Below are 14,292 nucleotides of genomic sequence, written 5' to 3' on the forward strand. Positions count from 1 at the left end.
TTGTTTCGCTTCTCTTCCTTTTTACCCCCGTACATGCAGGCGTTGTTACGGGTGTATACGAGTATACTTTATCGAATTACTTCGTCGTAATTCGCATGAGCTTAGCCCCGTTATGTAGTACGCGCGACGACACTCGAACACCACGTACCCTCGCGTTCAAGCGGACGTTTACAAAAAAAGCTCCCCTGCTCGGGACGTTCAACCTCTGAAACGACGTCGCTCCCGAGTGGAAATTTTTCAAATTTCTAATTACTTACCGTTCGTTATCGCGTATCTCTTTTTGCTCGACCGTCTCCGGAGCGAGCGTATCGCCGATACCTCTGATCGCGTAAACAGGGATCGCGGCGGATCAGTCTGAAGTACCTGCGTTTTTCTGTGATCGTCTATCTGAAAATGTATCTTCGACGACTTTCCCCAAGGTTACTACGTCGCTAATTTCTTGGTAACCCGTAGACTATCCAAATCATTGTTGTAGCGGAAATACGACCAACTGCCCGTATGAAATTTTGCGTACGCGAGGACATTGTTAAATTACGGTCACGTATTACACGCAACGCCTCGTACGATTCGTACCTATCTTTTTACACTAGGCTATCCGTATATGCCTATATGTATATACGCACGCGTGTGTATGTGTGTGTGTGTATATATGTGTGCATATATATACACACACACACGCACACATACACATATAAATTATGTAACTGTGTATACTCGTGGCTGCGTACAGTTAGTACGCGTGTATGCACGACTTACCGACAATCGCGATAGAAATTCTTGGGAACCCAGTTTTTATAAAGCCAATTGTAAAACGATTGATATTTTTATACGAATATTTATGGCCGTTGCGCAGCAAAAGCTGGCGCAATCTTTCTAGATCGTACGCGAAATATCTTTCATATTACCGAAATTGCAGAGCGTATAAAGTGTACACACGGGTAAATAAAATATCGCTCAACGAGTACATCACCTTCGAGATCTTAATTCATTTTAGCGTAAGAGAATTCAACCGAATGATTAAGGAAATCGTGTATCTTCATCGATGCATAATAATCGGGAAATCGATATATACATATATACGTACACGCATAAATCGAAAGGTAATAAAATTTTCAGGTATTTCGCCGCAACGGTGGTCGATAAAATAGAAGTTTATTCGTTCATTGCGTTATCGGCCGAGAGATGGCGCTTCCGAGAATCGATACCTGTCAAAACAGAATGAGCAATAACCAGTTTGCGTTTGCAATTTATCTAAAACGTAAGTGATAGAGAATGATCGTAGTCTGTACTGTCCTCGGCGAATACTTTTGCGTGTTTCTCACATAATAACAATTGTTCAACACGCTGCGAATAAAGTTTCCTGATTGCTGGATCTCCTAAGCGTAGTAGTCACCTGGTCACCTAACTTGGTTGGACAATTTATAGGTTAGTTTGTCAAACGCGATCGTTGCGTCGTCGAAAAAACATTTCAAAGGTGATTCGTGTTCGAAGGATCTTACCGTCGGTCCGATACACCACGAACACGATACGAATGAAATTGAAATTGAAAATAAAATATCTGTTTCCAGATAAGTACCGGTGGACGACGCGATGAGGATTCGATCGATAATCTTGCTGGTGATAGGGACTGCGATGGCAGTGAGATGCAGCGACATTACTCCTGCGGTGTTCGGAAGCGTATTGGACGGCATGCCAGCCGCTTTCGGTGATTTCAATTCCGACGAATTGACCGACGTGTTTATGTTGCGCGAAAACGGTATGAGGGTTGAAATCTTTCTTGCTGCCGAGCAGGAGCCTCATTTGAGACCCAGCTCCGACCTAAGTTGCACCTTCCGTCATCTCATCGTCGGTGTAGTACCAGGAGATTTCGATGGAGACGTATTCATGGACGTGCTGGTGATCACGTACAACAAAGAAAACAAATTGTCATACGGATACGTATTGTGGGGTGGAAAAGGTCGGTTAAATTGCACCAACGAACCACTGATAAAGATGACAGGTCAACCATTGGCTCTCGACTATAACGGCGATATGATAATAGATCTGTTCGGCTTGGATGAATATAAAAAGAGGACGTTCTGGGTATTCGACGATAGTAGAAAACCTCCGAAATCCGTGCCAATGAGGGCACCGTTAGATCTATCGCTACCACTGCCACCGATCAGTCAACCCCATTCGAACGCTTATCTAGACCTGAACAACGATTTCTTGGCCGATCTGGTGGTCACTACGAACCAAAGTTTTGAAATTTGGCTGGGAGTCGAGCAGGGATTCGAATTTCACAAGCTGATATCATTTCCCTATGGAATTTCAGAGAATTTCAACGGTATCCTCGGACAAACGCTCTATCTGGACGTCGAGCTAACCGGCAAAATGGATTTGCTTTTGCCCCTCTGTTTCGATAACGCGTGTACCAACAGCACGATCATGATGTACTCCTCCGACACATGGTATAATCTCAAAGTGAACTTCAGGGACGGAGACAACGTACTGTGGGGCTTCGTGAAGCCTAACGGGCAACGGTACACCGACACCATTACCCTCCGCGGCGGTGACTTCAACATGGACGGATATCCAGACTTGCTGGCTACGCTCACGTCGACTAGCGGCAAACAGACACGATCCTATTTGCTGGAGAACGTTGCGTGCGATTCGTGTAACACGTTCGCTCGAAAATTTCAAGTGAAGTGGCAGGCGTTAAATCCGTTCCGCAACGAAACCGCGATGGCGGTGTTCTACGACTTTTATCAAGATGGCATTTTGGACGTGATCTTGGTCGAAGTGGACAAAAGTAGCAGCAGCTACCGTACAGCGGCGTTCAAAAACAGTTTGGACTACGACGCAAACTTTGTCAAAGTGATGGTACTCACGGGCCGCAACAATAGCATGTATCCAATTTCCCCGGGCTCGCTCGGCAAGAAAAAGAGAACTTACGGGACGAACCTTCCCGGCCCGTCGATAGCATATCGGACCACCACTCAAGACGGCAGCCCACGTAACGCGATTGCGGCTCAGCTACCGCAAAGCGCACACTTTTCCTTGAATTTACCATACACGATCTTTGGTCTGGGTAGAACACCAAACTTCGTCGACGCTCTCACTATCGGGGTAAGTATATTCGCGCGAACCACTTACCCGTCCTTCTCTTTCTTTGTTCTCTTTGTTCTCTTTTGCGCGTTGTTGTTCGCGAGCTGACCGATATTTGTTTCTCACGACAGGTCGGCGGAAAATCTCGGGAGTGGCCGCAAATCATACCCAATTCCCAGATGGTAATGATTCCGAATCCGATAGCAGAACCTTGGCGATGGAAAGCCCAGCTATTAGTAACACCCAGTAAATTAATTTTGTTGAGCGCCGCCGCGTTGACGGGCACCTGCGGTTTGATATCCGCTATCATCGTCGCTCTTTATTGGAAAGAGCGAAGGGAAGATAAGATCGAGAAGCTTCAAGAAGCGCACAGATTTCCCTTTGACGCGATGTAAAGGTTCGATCAAGAGACCGTGTCAGATATCTTTATGAAATGTATTTAATATATCTGTAAATCATTTCGTAATCGGTAAATAAACAGATAAATTAACGAATCGATAAATTAATAAATATACAAACATCTACAAAATAAGTGAGCAAGTGAATAAACGAACGTACATACGCGGCTAGACGCGACTACACGCGACTAGACGCGATGCATAATACAAGTCGGTATAAGATCAGCAATACGCGTGTGTATGTAGTTTACGGAAATCTTTGGCGATATTTTGTACAGTAAGTTTCTGAAATATATCACGCACTCTGCGCGTTTCGAATATAAATCGTCGTCGCTAATAAAATTGACAATTTATTGATTTCTCTTGGACATTCTTATTATAACACAGGACTCGTCGCTTCGTCTCGCGTCATAACCGACGCATCGAGTGCGAAATATATACTTACGATACTAGTTATATTATATATATATATACATATAATATATATATATACCTTTTTTATATATTGTATATTATATATATAATATATATATATACCTTTTTATATATTGTATATTATATATATATATTAACAAACGATCTTTGCCGGCGTGATTTTGGTCGTTACGCTACTCGCGACATACGCTGTAGATCGAGGCAATTCATGTGGCATTCACTACTGACAACGATCGTTTTTAATGGCAGGGTTTAAATCGTTGAAGTAGGGATGCACCATTGCTTCGTCCGCTGACAGCCGTAACGCTGGATTGCATACCAATAACTTCTGAAAAGGACAAGTTTTCCTGGTGAGAATTTGAGACCAGCGATTTCTCTCGCGAAACATCGAATATGACGAGATACCTGTAATAAGTCTCTGCCTCTGGAATTAAGTTTCGGAGTAACTTGAGCCAATCCCTGAGCGGGATGATAGAGTGGAAATGGCTTGTAGTCTGGAAGAGTGGTAAAATCCGGCCACGTTTCCTCGACCGGCGTACCCAGCATCTTGAATATTCTCTTCAATTGATCGTCTACGTCCGAACCGGGAAACAGTGGTCTACCGGCGTTTGCTAGTTCTACGCAGTCGAGATCGGCGTCGTATTTTTCTCTCTTGTTTGTTAAAAGGCTACTTACCAGCAAATATACAACCGGCGCTCCACATATCGATGGACGTTGTGTATAATTTTGCTCCAAAGAGAACGTCCGGTGGACGGTACCATAACGTAACGACTTCCGCTGAGTAGCATTTTACAGGGATTCCAAAAGCTCTCGCCAGTCCAAAATCGGCTAACTTCAATTCGCCGTTCTAAATAGAAATTTAGATAAAGATAAAGCAACATTTGTTTTTTCAATTTCTCTGGAAATTACGAAATCACACGTACCTTGTTGATCAGCAAATTTTGTGGTTTAAGGTCCCTGTGCAATACGTTCCTACTGTGACAGAATGCCAATCCACGGAGCAATTGGTAGCTGAGAAGCGTAGAAAGCACACGGTCAGCATAGATAGCGGGTCTATGTATAGCGACGACCGGCAAATCACAAACGAGTCATAAACGGTACTCACAGAAAGGATTTGACCACGTCCAAATCGATTTCTCCGTTTAGACTGTCGAAATACTTTTTCAAGTCCTGATCGCAATGTTCGAAGACCAACGTCAACTTTTTATCGCTGTGCAATACGTCGTACAACCTCACTACATTCTTATGTTTCAACTCTTTCAGTAGACATATCTCTCTGAGCGCGGACGACGGTACACCCTGCGTGCAACAAACGGAAAAGGTCGTCACGATAAATCGAGTTTCGAATCGGAAGGGAATCTGTAGTGACGCGAATGCGACAGAATCTCGTCGGCGCCATAAACTTACTTCGTCGTCTTCGTCCAATCGAACTCTCTTTAAAGCAACGATTTCGTGAGTCTCGCGGTTCTTGGCTTTGAAAACGGTTCCATAAGTACCTGAAGTACGCCAGAGATGAATATGTCGTTGGTATTCGCTAGCGAATCGCGAGAACGACGCGTTCTACGATCAGTTGTCAAAAAACACGCACACACCACACATTCACACGTCACATGCACTCGGCTCGGCACGCAGCACCGGAATCCCAAACGAGAAACCAGACGTAATCGGTAGTCGAAAAAGGATAGACGCTTGCTTACCTTCTCCTATTTTCTCGAGCTTCTCATATTTTTGCATATTTTTGGCGATTCTTCGGGCGGAATAATCACAGAGTGGTTAGCGCTGCACTCGAAACAGTCGTGCGCGAACACACTGCTGCAAGTGGCGCCACGAACCTTTCTTAACGCGCCGTTTCGCCACCAGGTTCGCACCGATCTTTGCCACGCGCCACTTTTAAACCGCTTTCAAACCAACGAGTGAAACGAATACGACCTCCGAATGACTTTGAACGCCACGCACACGACTTGGACAACCTCGAAAGGACTCTGCGTATCGTATCGACCCGACCGATCGGTGAATCTATATACGTATACCGACAGAACGAAGCAGATCGAGTCAATTCGAGCAAGTGCATTAAATTAATCGAGTTTCGCGATAACGGACGCGCAGTATCTGCTCAATTGCGCGTTACCGCTCGAAACATAGGCTTATCGTGGAAACTCGTTCGCCGAGAGAGGGAACGTTTATACACGCAAATGCACATGCAGCATGCATCGTTGTTGTACGTACATCGCGACACGAACTCGAGTGACGGATCGATGCGATTTCAACGGCACGCAAACGCGTACATACCGCGCTAAAGAACCACTAGGCGTAGCTGTATAATTTATAAATACCCGCGCGCGTGCACGTTATAAAACGCATCGCACGAGGGGAAAAACGTGGATAGGCAATTACTTGAAAGTTCGTACGTCGTTGGACTTTCAAACCGATGGCAAAACGATAACGTCGCGAATTACGCGGAATCCATAACGATTGCAACGACAACAAACGTCTTCGTTCGTATCATCGTTTTTCTTATTTCTTAATACGTATTCGTATTTCTCTCGTCGTTCTTCGTTCGTGAAAATTATTTCCCTCGTTTCTTCCGTTTTTAAGATAATATAGGAAGAGTATGGATAGCGTAATGAACATGAACGTCACCACAAGCCTGTTATCGATTGTTTATTTTATCGGTTCTTCGATAAGTATACAATGTTGACAATATCAGAAGCAAGGGTCTGCGTGAACAACTCCGAAGGAAAAATATGATAGAAAAATGCGTTTAGAGGCAGCAAAATCAAGAAGCAAAAAAAAAAAAAAAAAAACAAATAAACTATACACGACCAGTGGACGAAGAGTTAGGATTAAATTATCCTTATTAAATTATCGCTCGGACGAGTATATATCCATCGAACATCTCGTGTCGAACGTTCTGATAAGATTTCGTAAAATCGAGAAAACGCAAGCGGCATACACGAAACTGCGATCTTCCGATATTCTAAACGGAGGATCGATAGTAACGCGAACGGAAACACTTGGAATCGCGTGGAATAGCAGTCGTACGGTATACGGCGACGAATTCGTATCATTTCTAACACCACTCGATGCTTGAAGCTCTACGTATGCAGATTCCAAGCGATTCCACGTGTTCCAAATGTCAGCACCAAAGTTCGGAACAGAGAGGGAAATCGTATTGGAACGGAAAGACAAGATGGTTGGAAACGAAGTTGGCAGCGGCTAAGCGCCAAGTCGTGTTTTGTTTCGTCGAGGTATAAATTCGATAGGAGAGTACCGCGTGGAGGACGATGCCACGGGAAAGGAACATTTTCGCGGCGTTTCACGTCTGATCGTTGCGCGACGATGCGGCTCGTTCAACACGTGCTCGGCAGCTCGATCCCAATGTTCGTCAACATGGCGATTCTGTTCTACGTTCTTCAGCGCGTAAGCTACCACAAAACGAATTATCTCGTAACATCGGCCGCAGGAGCCGAAAGAAGACGCGTAACAGCGATCGTATAGTTTCTAGCGGCTGCGAGACTGCGGCACAAGATCATGACGGAGATGAGAGAATTCACCACGATAGTAACGTATTTTAGTCGATGAACGATCGATCGCGCGTATCAATCTTCCGCTAGCATTCCCCGCGTGTTGACAGGTTCGACGGGCACGCGACAATCTCCGCTACATCAGCGAACGAGTGGCCATAGGAATGAACGAGGTACGTATCGCTATCTTTTCCAATTTAACTCTATCGCCAAGGTAGAACTCGGTTTATCCGAATTCTACTTATCGGTGCGAAATTTTATTTCTTTATTTATTTATTCGTCTAACGGCTGAGAACCCTTGTACAGATACGATAACGTTGAACGGTGTAAAGCAATTAACAGCCGAGGAGGATGAGTAATTTCTCTGTATCCGGATTAACACTTTACCGACCGATGGCCGATTCACCGGTTTTCTGTCACCGATGGTTACCGATCGATAGCCAATTAATCGGCTTTTTGTCGCCGACGATCTTTCTCGTTATTCGAGCAGTAATTCGTTATTTAGTACTAAGGTACCTTGCTCAGTTGCGTCGGCTGCGTTGCTTTGTGAGCTGCCACGGTTTTATACCAATTTGAAAAACGTACCGTTCGCGATGAACAAAAAGAATGGTATCGGAGGGTCTAAACCGAAACAGAGGCGGCGCTAGGGAGAATCTGCGCCTGAGATGCGTATGCTGTTGAATCGCCAGCGGTCGGTAAAGTGTCAAGATCGCAAATAGAAAGAAATCGCGAGCTCTTATTGCGCGAGCGAAAAGTAATAGATGGCGAGAAAAATCGTTGAGCCGCCGTTATACGAACTCCGATTACGTAAATCGTAAAAGGTTCGGATAAACGGAGCTTTACCGTACGACGAAGGCGAATCGGGCGAAGATAAAGAAAAATCGTTCGCAGATCGAGGAGGACGTCGGCAAGGAACTGCGAGTTACCGGTCGGATAACGACGCAGAGCGCGAACCTGGCAGCGGTGTTACGACGGTTCACGGGCCTCGAGGAGAACGTGATCGAGGTATGGTCGTCGTTTCTTCGCTCGTCGTCGGCCCCGAAACGTTCGGAGCAGCGCGAAACGGAAACTAATCGCGCGACGTTTCGATCGTCGGACACAGCTGGTACGTATGGATCGTAATCGAGAGAACGCGAAGGTGGAGACGCCCGTCGACGTAACGACGGAGATCGAGAGGGTAGTTGCAGCCGCCGAGAGGAAGAGCGCGGAGGATCGACGAGTTGCAGGAGAAAATGACGGGGTCGAAGAGGCGGAACGAGTCGGCGACGGTGCTGCCACGCGGAATCCTCTGTCCAAATTCTCGGCTTGCGGACACCGAGAGACCGGGGCGGTCGTGGCGCGAAAATCGATCGACGGTCGGAGTCGAGTCCGTACCATGCCGGAGGTTCGTCTTCTCGGCGAGTCGCGGCACACCAAATAAATTTTCTCTCTGGAACGAGACGATTGTTTCGATAGGGTTGTTCGATGGCGAGAAGCAAAACGGAGAAACAGAAAGAGAAGAAGGTGGTGGAGTATCGTGGCGGGAATGGGAAGCGATGGTTCGATGTTTTCCAACGCGTGGAATTTGTTTCAGCCGCGCTGTGCCAGCACGTTCGTCCTGCCGTCGCCGGTGACCACGTCGTCTGCGAGTCTCTTGACGAATCCGCTCCAGCCGACGCGATCTATCTCGTCGAGGTTTCGCTTGAAGAAATTGTCGAATGCCGTGCGGTCGATCTCGTCGATGTTTCGCTTGACGAACCGCTCGAGCAGTTGTCTATCGATCGGAGAGAGCGCGATCGATTTGCTGCGAACAAACGAACGACAAGGCGATAAAGGAGAAGCGAGGCAACAACGAGGCACGCGTCTTACCTGGCAGCCGACGACTCGTCCGCGTAGTCGTCGGCGAGATACCTCGTCGATCCGAAGGAGAGACGAGCCTGCGTGTCCCGCGCGAACGGACGAACGCGTCGCGGACGGTCGTCCGCTGGGTCGTCCTGGTCGTCGCGCTGTTTCCTCGCAGCTTGAACGAAACGGAGAAACGCGTTGCGTTAGTGAAATTTTCGACAGCTGCGCGGAAGCGAGAAACCACGTCGAGGAGGCGAGAAGAGGCGAGAACGAGAGGTGGAAAAGAACAAAGGAGAAAAGAAAAAGTCGACTCTGCGGCGCTATGCGATAATCGTGCGTTAGCCTTTATTACTATGGTTGCTCTAGTACTACACGCTACACAGAATCGACCGCGGGAACGCGGCCGAGCAAAGAACGAAATTTATCGCGTCTATGCGACGTCCGCGTTACCGAGGTGCTCCGTCCACGGAGCTACTCGGGTCGTCTCTACCGGGTCTCGGCCGGCTCTCGAGACCCGTCGTCGGGCACATTGCGCACCAAATTTCCTCCGCCGATCTGATCCAAATTCCTACGAAGATGATCGGCCGTGCCGCCCAGCCCGCGAACGAGATTCCCTCCACCGATGCTGTCCAAGTTGCGTTCGCCGCGATAGTCCGCCTCTCGAAGCAAATTTCCGCCTCCTATTTGATCGAGATTTCTCCGCGATGGCAACCAGCGACGGGAGCCGTCGTACGAGCCCTCTCGCTCGACCACCAGTCCCCTGCGCAACAGGTTGCCGCCACCGATCTGATCCAGGTTCCGCGAGAATCGATCGTCTTCGGCCTTTCCTTCGTGCACGTACCACCGACCTTTTCCTGGAAGGATCGATCCCCTGCTAAACAACCGACGTTCGACGTTGCTCGGTCGAACCGACTGATATCGCTCGTCCTGCGCCGCATTCTCCTGCGGCGAACCTGAAATCCGTCGATCGTCGATCGCAGGTAAGAGATCGTTCGTCGAACCTCGTTCCCTTCACCGTGATGCACCAACCTCCGCCACCAGCACCCAGATCACGCGAAAGCGCGCCTTTTCGCCATCGGTCGAGCGTAGAAATCACGGCGGATACGACGCACACGAAGCGGCAGAGAAATTTCTTGGTTTCCTCCGCGGACCAGACAGAAGCGTATACGAGAAACAAGCGTACGAGATACGTGGAACCAGTCTTTTTTCACTTACCGTGACCTTCCAGGTACTCGACGAGGAATTCCGGTTTGCTCGGCCCGTAAAACTCTCTTCGCAGGGAGCTCGTTTCAGCCTGCAACCAACGCGTCGTTCGATTACGTTGAAATCGTGCCTCGTTGGTCGCGAACGCTCCTCACGCGACCATCCGCTCGATTTACAGTCACGCGACGTATCCGGAGATCGATCCCCGAGAAAGTTTCTCCGACCGCGAGATCTTCCGCGAGATTTCCCGCGTGATTTCGCCCGCACCGTTCGCCACGAACGTGCCCGTCTACTCTACGTCCTTCTTTAGCCGTACGACGCATCGCCGAATCAACGGAGAAACCGCCGCTAGTTTTTCCCCGTTGCCTTCCCGGCCAACGCAACGACGATCGTTGCGTTCCACGTATTCGCGAAACTTTTCTTCGTTGAATTTACGTTTCGTTGGTCCGTGACTATCTTGCGGAATGCTGGACGCTCAACGACGCTTGTGTACCGATCTCGTCGATTCGTTGGCGCGCCGCTTTTACGATCCAGTAGCGAACGATGCGACGGAAAGTGGCGCAAGCTATCGCGAGCTGTTTCCGATCGCGTGACTCGAAATTCTGCGAACGATCGAAACTCCGACTTGCCTAGCTTCTTCGAACTGGAGGAACGACGTTATGACCGACGAAATGGCAAGCCAGAGAGAGAGAGAGAGAATAGTAAGAAAGAAGTTACCTGGACGGCCAATACGCAACCGGCGATCGAGAGAGCCAGAATCGAGAGAACGAAAGAACAGTGGCGCGTCATTGTCGATTTGGCACCGCGGTGGCTTCTATGGGAGGTGCGAACGTGGTACTGTCGGTGATAGTCGAAGTTGCGATGCGAGTCCGCGAGTGTTTCTTCCGCAAAAATCGCGTGCCGTGTACCGGTTCATCTCGTCTTTGCTCGAAATATATAGGGTGTAAGCGCGTCGAGTGCACGGACCGGGGGGTGAAACGCTCCTGGAGAACGCACGCGCCGAACCGTCGCACGCGCCGCCGAAATCCATTATCCGTTACGCGCGACCCTTCGCGCCTCCTGTCCTCGTCCCGAGCCATCGTCATTCGTCGACGAGTCGTCACGGCCCATCGAATCGACTTTCCACCACCCACCCACCCACCGATTTCAAACGTTTCGAAAGCGAGTTTCAGCGTGCGAAAAATTAGCCTGCGTTATCGTAGCATCGCGTCACCATCTGTCCGGAAAGTGTTCCATCTATGCACGTATTTTTCCGCCTGGTTGTGCTAAAGCCGTAAAAAACAGATTTTCATACAGCTTACAGTGGATCTTTACGAGTAGCGAGCTGCGTGAACCTGCAAATATACGACTCGTCGTTTAGTTGCTCCCCCGAGCCTGTATCATCCGTTAACGGCGTCGTTGGTTTCGCAGCTTTTCGTAACTCGAGTGGCAGAAATATCGACGCTTGACATTCACCGTAGGCGTCGCATCGGAGAAGCAGCGGAACAAGAGATCGCTACGTCGTTCCGCGCAACTAGAATCAAACGCACGATGAACGCTTATTAAACACGACGTAGCACCACGCCAGAATAATTTACTTAGAATTCTCAATGAGAATTGATCGTAAAATTCTTCCAAAAAAAAAAAAAAAAAAAAAGGAAGAAAGGAAGAGAAATTCTTCTATCGACTGTCACTCGTTCTATTTATGTTCCCGCTTCGAGTCTCTCGATTTCTGCGATTCTCAAGCGAACAAATTCCCAGGCAGAATCAGCCGAATATGCAAAAAGATATTGTCAAAGCGACGTCTGTCTATCTGTCCTCTGTCCCGCTGTATCTGTAGCAGCAATGACACCGATTATTAGTTATTCATTTATTTATTTATTTATTTATTCATACACTTGGCTAATACACTTTGGTTAGATGTAATCAACGTAAACGAACGTATATCAACGTATAACAAAAATATGACATTAGCGATACACGTTGCCATGAAATTTAGATGAGCGTAAAGCTTTTTCGACGTGTTTCAATTAACGATGATCGATTTCCGATTATCGAGATACGAATGATTATTATCGGAGAAGTTATCGCGCGTTTTGTGGTTTCCGTGTAATCTGGTATTTTCTACCCTTTTTTTTCTTTTTTTTTTTACGTGGTAAAATCCTCATGGACACTCCGCTGTCGCAATAATCGCGTAACAGCGGAGCAGTGTCGGACTCCTAGCGACTGAAACTCCACGATGACCATCCAACGCGTATGACAGGGGTGCTCCAGGAACCTCGTACGAATTAACTTCAGTTGCACCCCTTCCCTTGCGTTCTTTTGTTCTAGCCAGTCCTAATACTTTCTGACTATTGAATTGGCGTTAGGGGGGTCCATTGGCCCTGACGCTGTCTCTCCTTATCGATATTCAAGGGAGGCTTGCCTCGTGTGCTTCGACCATCCAGTGCCCCAAAGGGGCCCAACTCCGAGGGCGAAAATTGGCTTCGGCGCGTCTCTTCTTCGTCGACACCTCACGGGTCCGCTTAGATACACGATTCACATGGAAACAGCATATTAAAGCAACAATAGACAAAATACAGATGGCAAGGAGACAAATGTACTGGCTAACAAGTGGAAAATCCAAAGTAGGTATAGAAAACAAACTAAAAATATATAAAATGGTCATAAAACCAATCTGGACATACGGAATACCACTATGGGGAACAGCAGCAATGGGCCATATAACCAAAATAGAGGCAACGCGATCTAAAATGCTCAGAACAATAAGTAAACGCGCGATGGTACGTTAGAAACGAGGACATTCGGAAAGATCTGGGAATACCAACGGTCAAGGAGGAGATTTTTTTTTTTATTTATTTATTAAAATTACAATCAATTCTCGCGTTGAGAATTTTCAGTAATTTTTCTGGCGTGGCGCAGTGACATGGCTGATTATTTATAATAAGTTGATACTTATTATAGATAAGTATAATTTATAAGTAAGTCTTATAAATAAGTGAATATTACTTAATTTAGATAACTAATTGAATCTAGCGTTTAGGTCTAGCGGGTAGTGCCTCTTCAGCCTGCGAATCTGGTCCGTCGTATCGAGTGGTCCAGTGATTAGGAGGTTTCGGTGTTTCTTGACTCTTTTGCTATATCTGTCGCTATATTTTTCTATTTAAGGAGATTAACAGATGTACAGAAGAAGGTACAGAGAAAGAACAGCAACGCACCGAAACCGGCTGGCAGCGGAAACGGTCGGCGCATCAAACATAAAAAGAAGATTAAAAAGGAAACACCCAACAGATATCTCACAAAGGACATAACCTAACAAACACGACGATGGTACCCCGCTGGGAGTAGCCACCCACATGTTATATTAGTATATCGCTATAATATTTTACCAAATGTCCTACTGGACAAATTGTAAAATTTAAATAAATAAATAAAAAAAAAAAAGAAAAGAATAGAGCTTGGGCCTTGACGGTCAGACACTGAAGAACGTCGCACGGACCATTTCACGCGACGTAACACTTTGGCGTATTAAGTGTTGGAAATATAAATTTTATAACCCTGTTAATAGCAATTTTATACCACGTCAATTATTCCTATTACCCCACAAGAAATAAGGGGATCGATCTGCTCGTGGCGTCGATTCTTATAATCGTAACGGGAATTTACGACTCCCGTTGACGCGCTTCCTCGCGATCGCGTCTCCCCGCGATACGTCGAAAATACAACGATTAACGATTAACAACGGTTAAATAACAAATAACGATTAACGCTGAACTATCAAGAGTCAATAACGCGTTTCTCTAATTGTTTTTGCTTCGCTTAACCTTCCGCACTTCGCAGCT

At 47.0% G+C, this 14,292-nt stretch overlaps 5 protein-coding genes across 6 annotated transcripts in view; 2 read left to right on the plus strand and 3 right to left on the minus strand.

Annotated features, from left to right (window-relative positions):
• The first annotated feature begins 1,137 nt into the window (after nt 1-1,137).
• LOC126863867 (T-cell immunomodulatory protein) lies at nt 1,138-3,581 on the plus strand. Of its 2 annotated transcripts, none has more exons than XM_050614524.1 (3): nt 1,138-1,433; nt 1,574-3,108; nt 3,219-3,581. In XM_050614524.1, the coding sequence occupies exons 2-3, from the start codon at nt 1,591-1,593 to the stop codon at nt 3,480-3,482; spliced, it is 1,782 nt and encodes a 593-aa protein (XP_050470481.1). In that variant the 5' UTR covers nt 1,138-1,433; nt 1,574-1,590; the 3' UTR covers nt 3,483-3,581. The 2 variants fall into 2 exon arrangements, with proteins under 2 accessions (XP_050470481.1, XP_050470482.1); XM_050614525.1 differs by having other exon boundaries at nt 1,140-1,258; nt 1,569-3,108.
• On the minus strand, nt 3,509-8,277 carry LOC126863898 (cyclin-dependent kinase 5). Its single transcript, XM_050614606.1, has 7 exons — nt 5,618-8,277; nt 5,328-5,416; nt 5,026-5,219; nt 4,844-4,931; nt 4,596-4,767; nt 4,326-4,537; nt 3,509-4,248 (listed from the first exon to the last, which is right to left on the minus strand). The coding sequence occupies exons 1-7, from the start codon at nt 5,652-5,654 to the stop codon at nt 4,141-4,143; spliced, it is 900 nt and encodes a 299-aa protein (XP_050470563.1). The 5' UTR covers nt 5,655-8,277; the 3' UTR covers nt 3,509-4,140.
• Nucleotides 8,276-8,876, plus strand: LOC126863701 (uncharacterized; the record flags this gene model as incomplete). Its single annotated transcript, XM_050614112.1, has 2 exons — nt 8,276-8,449; nt 8,547-8,876. Coding segments are annotated over 2 exons (492 nt in total), but the record flags the coding sequence as incomplete, so codon positions are not given.
• Nucleotides 8,877-9,012: 136 nt separating this feature from the next.
• LOC126863908 (orcokinin peptides-like) lies at nt 9,013-11,409 on the minus strand. Its single transcript, XM_050614630.1, has 4 exons — nt 11,189-11,409; nt 10,484-10,562; nt 9,293-9,443; nt 9,013-9,227 (listed from the first exon to the last, which is right to left on the minus strand). Exons 1-4 carry the CDS (start codon nt 11,258-11,260, stop codon nt 9,014-9,016), a joined length of 516 nt encoding a protein of 171 aa, XP_050470587.1. The 5' UTR covers nt 11,261-11,409; the 3' UTR covers nt 9,013.
• A 703-nt stretch (nt 11,410-12,112) lies between these two features.
• Nucleotides 12,113-14,292, minus strand: part of LOC126863895 (syntaxin-1A) — a 36,146-nt gene continuing 33,966 nt past the window's right edge. The window contains exon 9 of the mRNA XM_050614598.1: nt 12,113-12,974. Within this exon, the coding sequence (XP_050470555.1) occupies nt 12,861-12,974 (114 nt within the window). The 3' untranslated portion in view covers nt 12,113-12,860. The remainder of the gene's footprint in view (nt 12,975-14,292) is intronic.

The sequence above is a fragment of the Bombus huntii genome, chromosome 3 (genome assembly GCF_024542735.1).
Source record: "Bombus huntii isolate Logan2020A chromosome 3, iyBomHunt1.1, whole genome shotgun sequence".
NCBI lineage: Eukaryota > Metazoa > Arthropoda > Insecta > Hymenoptera > Apidae > Bombus > Bombus huntii.

Bases quoted from the DNA above. Each gene is read 5' to 3' on its own strand.
- LOC126863867 (XM_050614524.1), top strand. From the start codon at position 1,591: ATGAGGATTCGATCGATAATCTTGCTGGTGATAGGGACTGCGATGGCA. The intron at 3,109-3,218 runs GTAAGTATATTC...TTCTCACGACAG, and splicing joins TCGACGCTCTCACTATCGGG to GTCGGCGGAAAATCTCGGGA.
- LOC126863898 (XM_050614606.1), bottom strand. From the start codon at position 5,654: ATGCAAAAATATGAGAAGCTCGAGAAAATAGGAGAAG. The intron at 4,932-5,025 runs GTGAGTACCGTT...TACGCTTCTCAG, and splicing joins GACGTGGTCAAATCCTTTCT to CTACCAATTGCTCCGTGGAT. The intron at 4,538-4,595 runs GTAAGTAGCCTT...TCGACTGCGTAG, and splicing joins CGCCGGTTGTATATTTGCTG to AACTAGCAAACGCCGGTAGA.
- LOC126863908 (XM_050614630.1), bottom strand. From the start codon at position 11,260: ATGACGCGCCACTGTTCTTTCGTTCTCTCGATTCTGGCTCTCTCGATC. The intron at 9,444-10,483 runs GTAAGTGAAAAA...GTTTCGTTCAAG, and splicing joins CGAGTACCTGGAAGGTCACG to CTGCGAGGAAACAGCGCGAC. The intron at 9,228-9,292 runs GTAAGACGCGTG...GTTTGTTCGCAG, and splicing joins GACGAGTCGTCGGCTGCCAG to CAAATCGATCGCGCTCTCTC.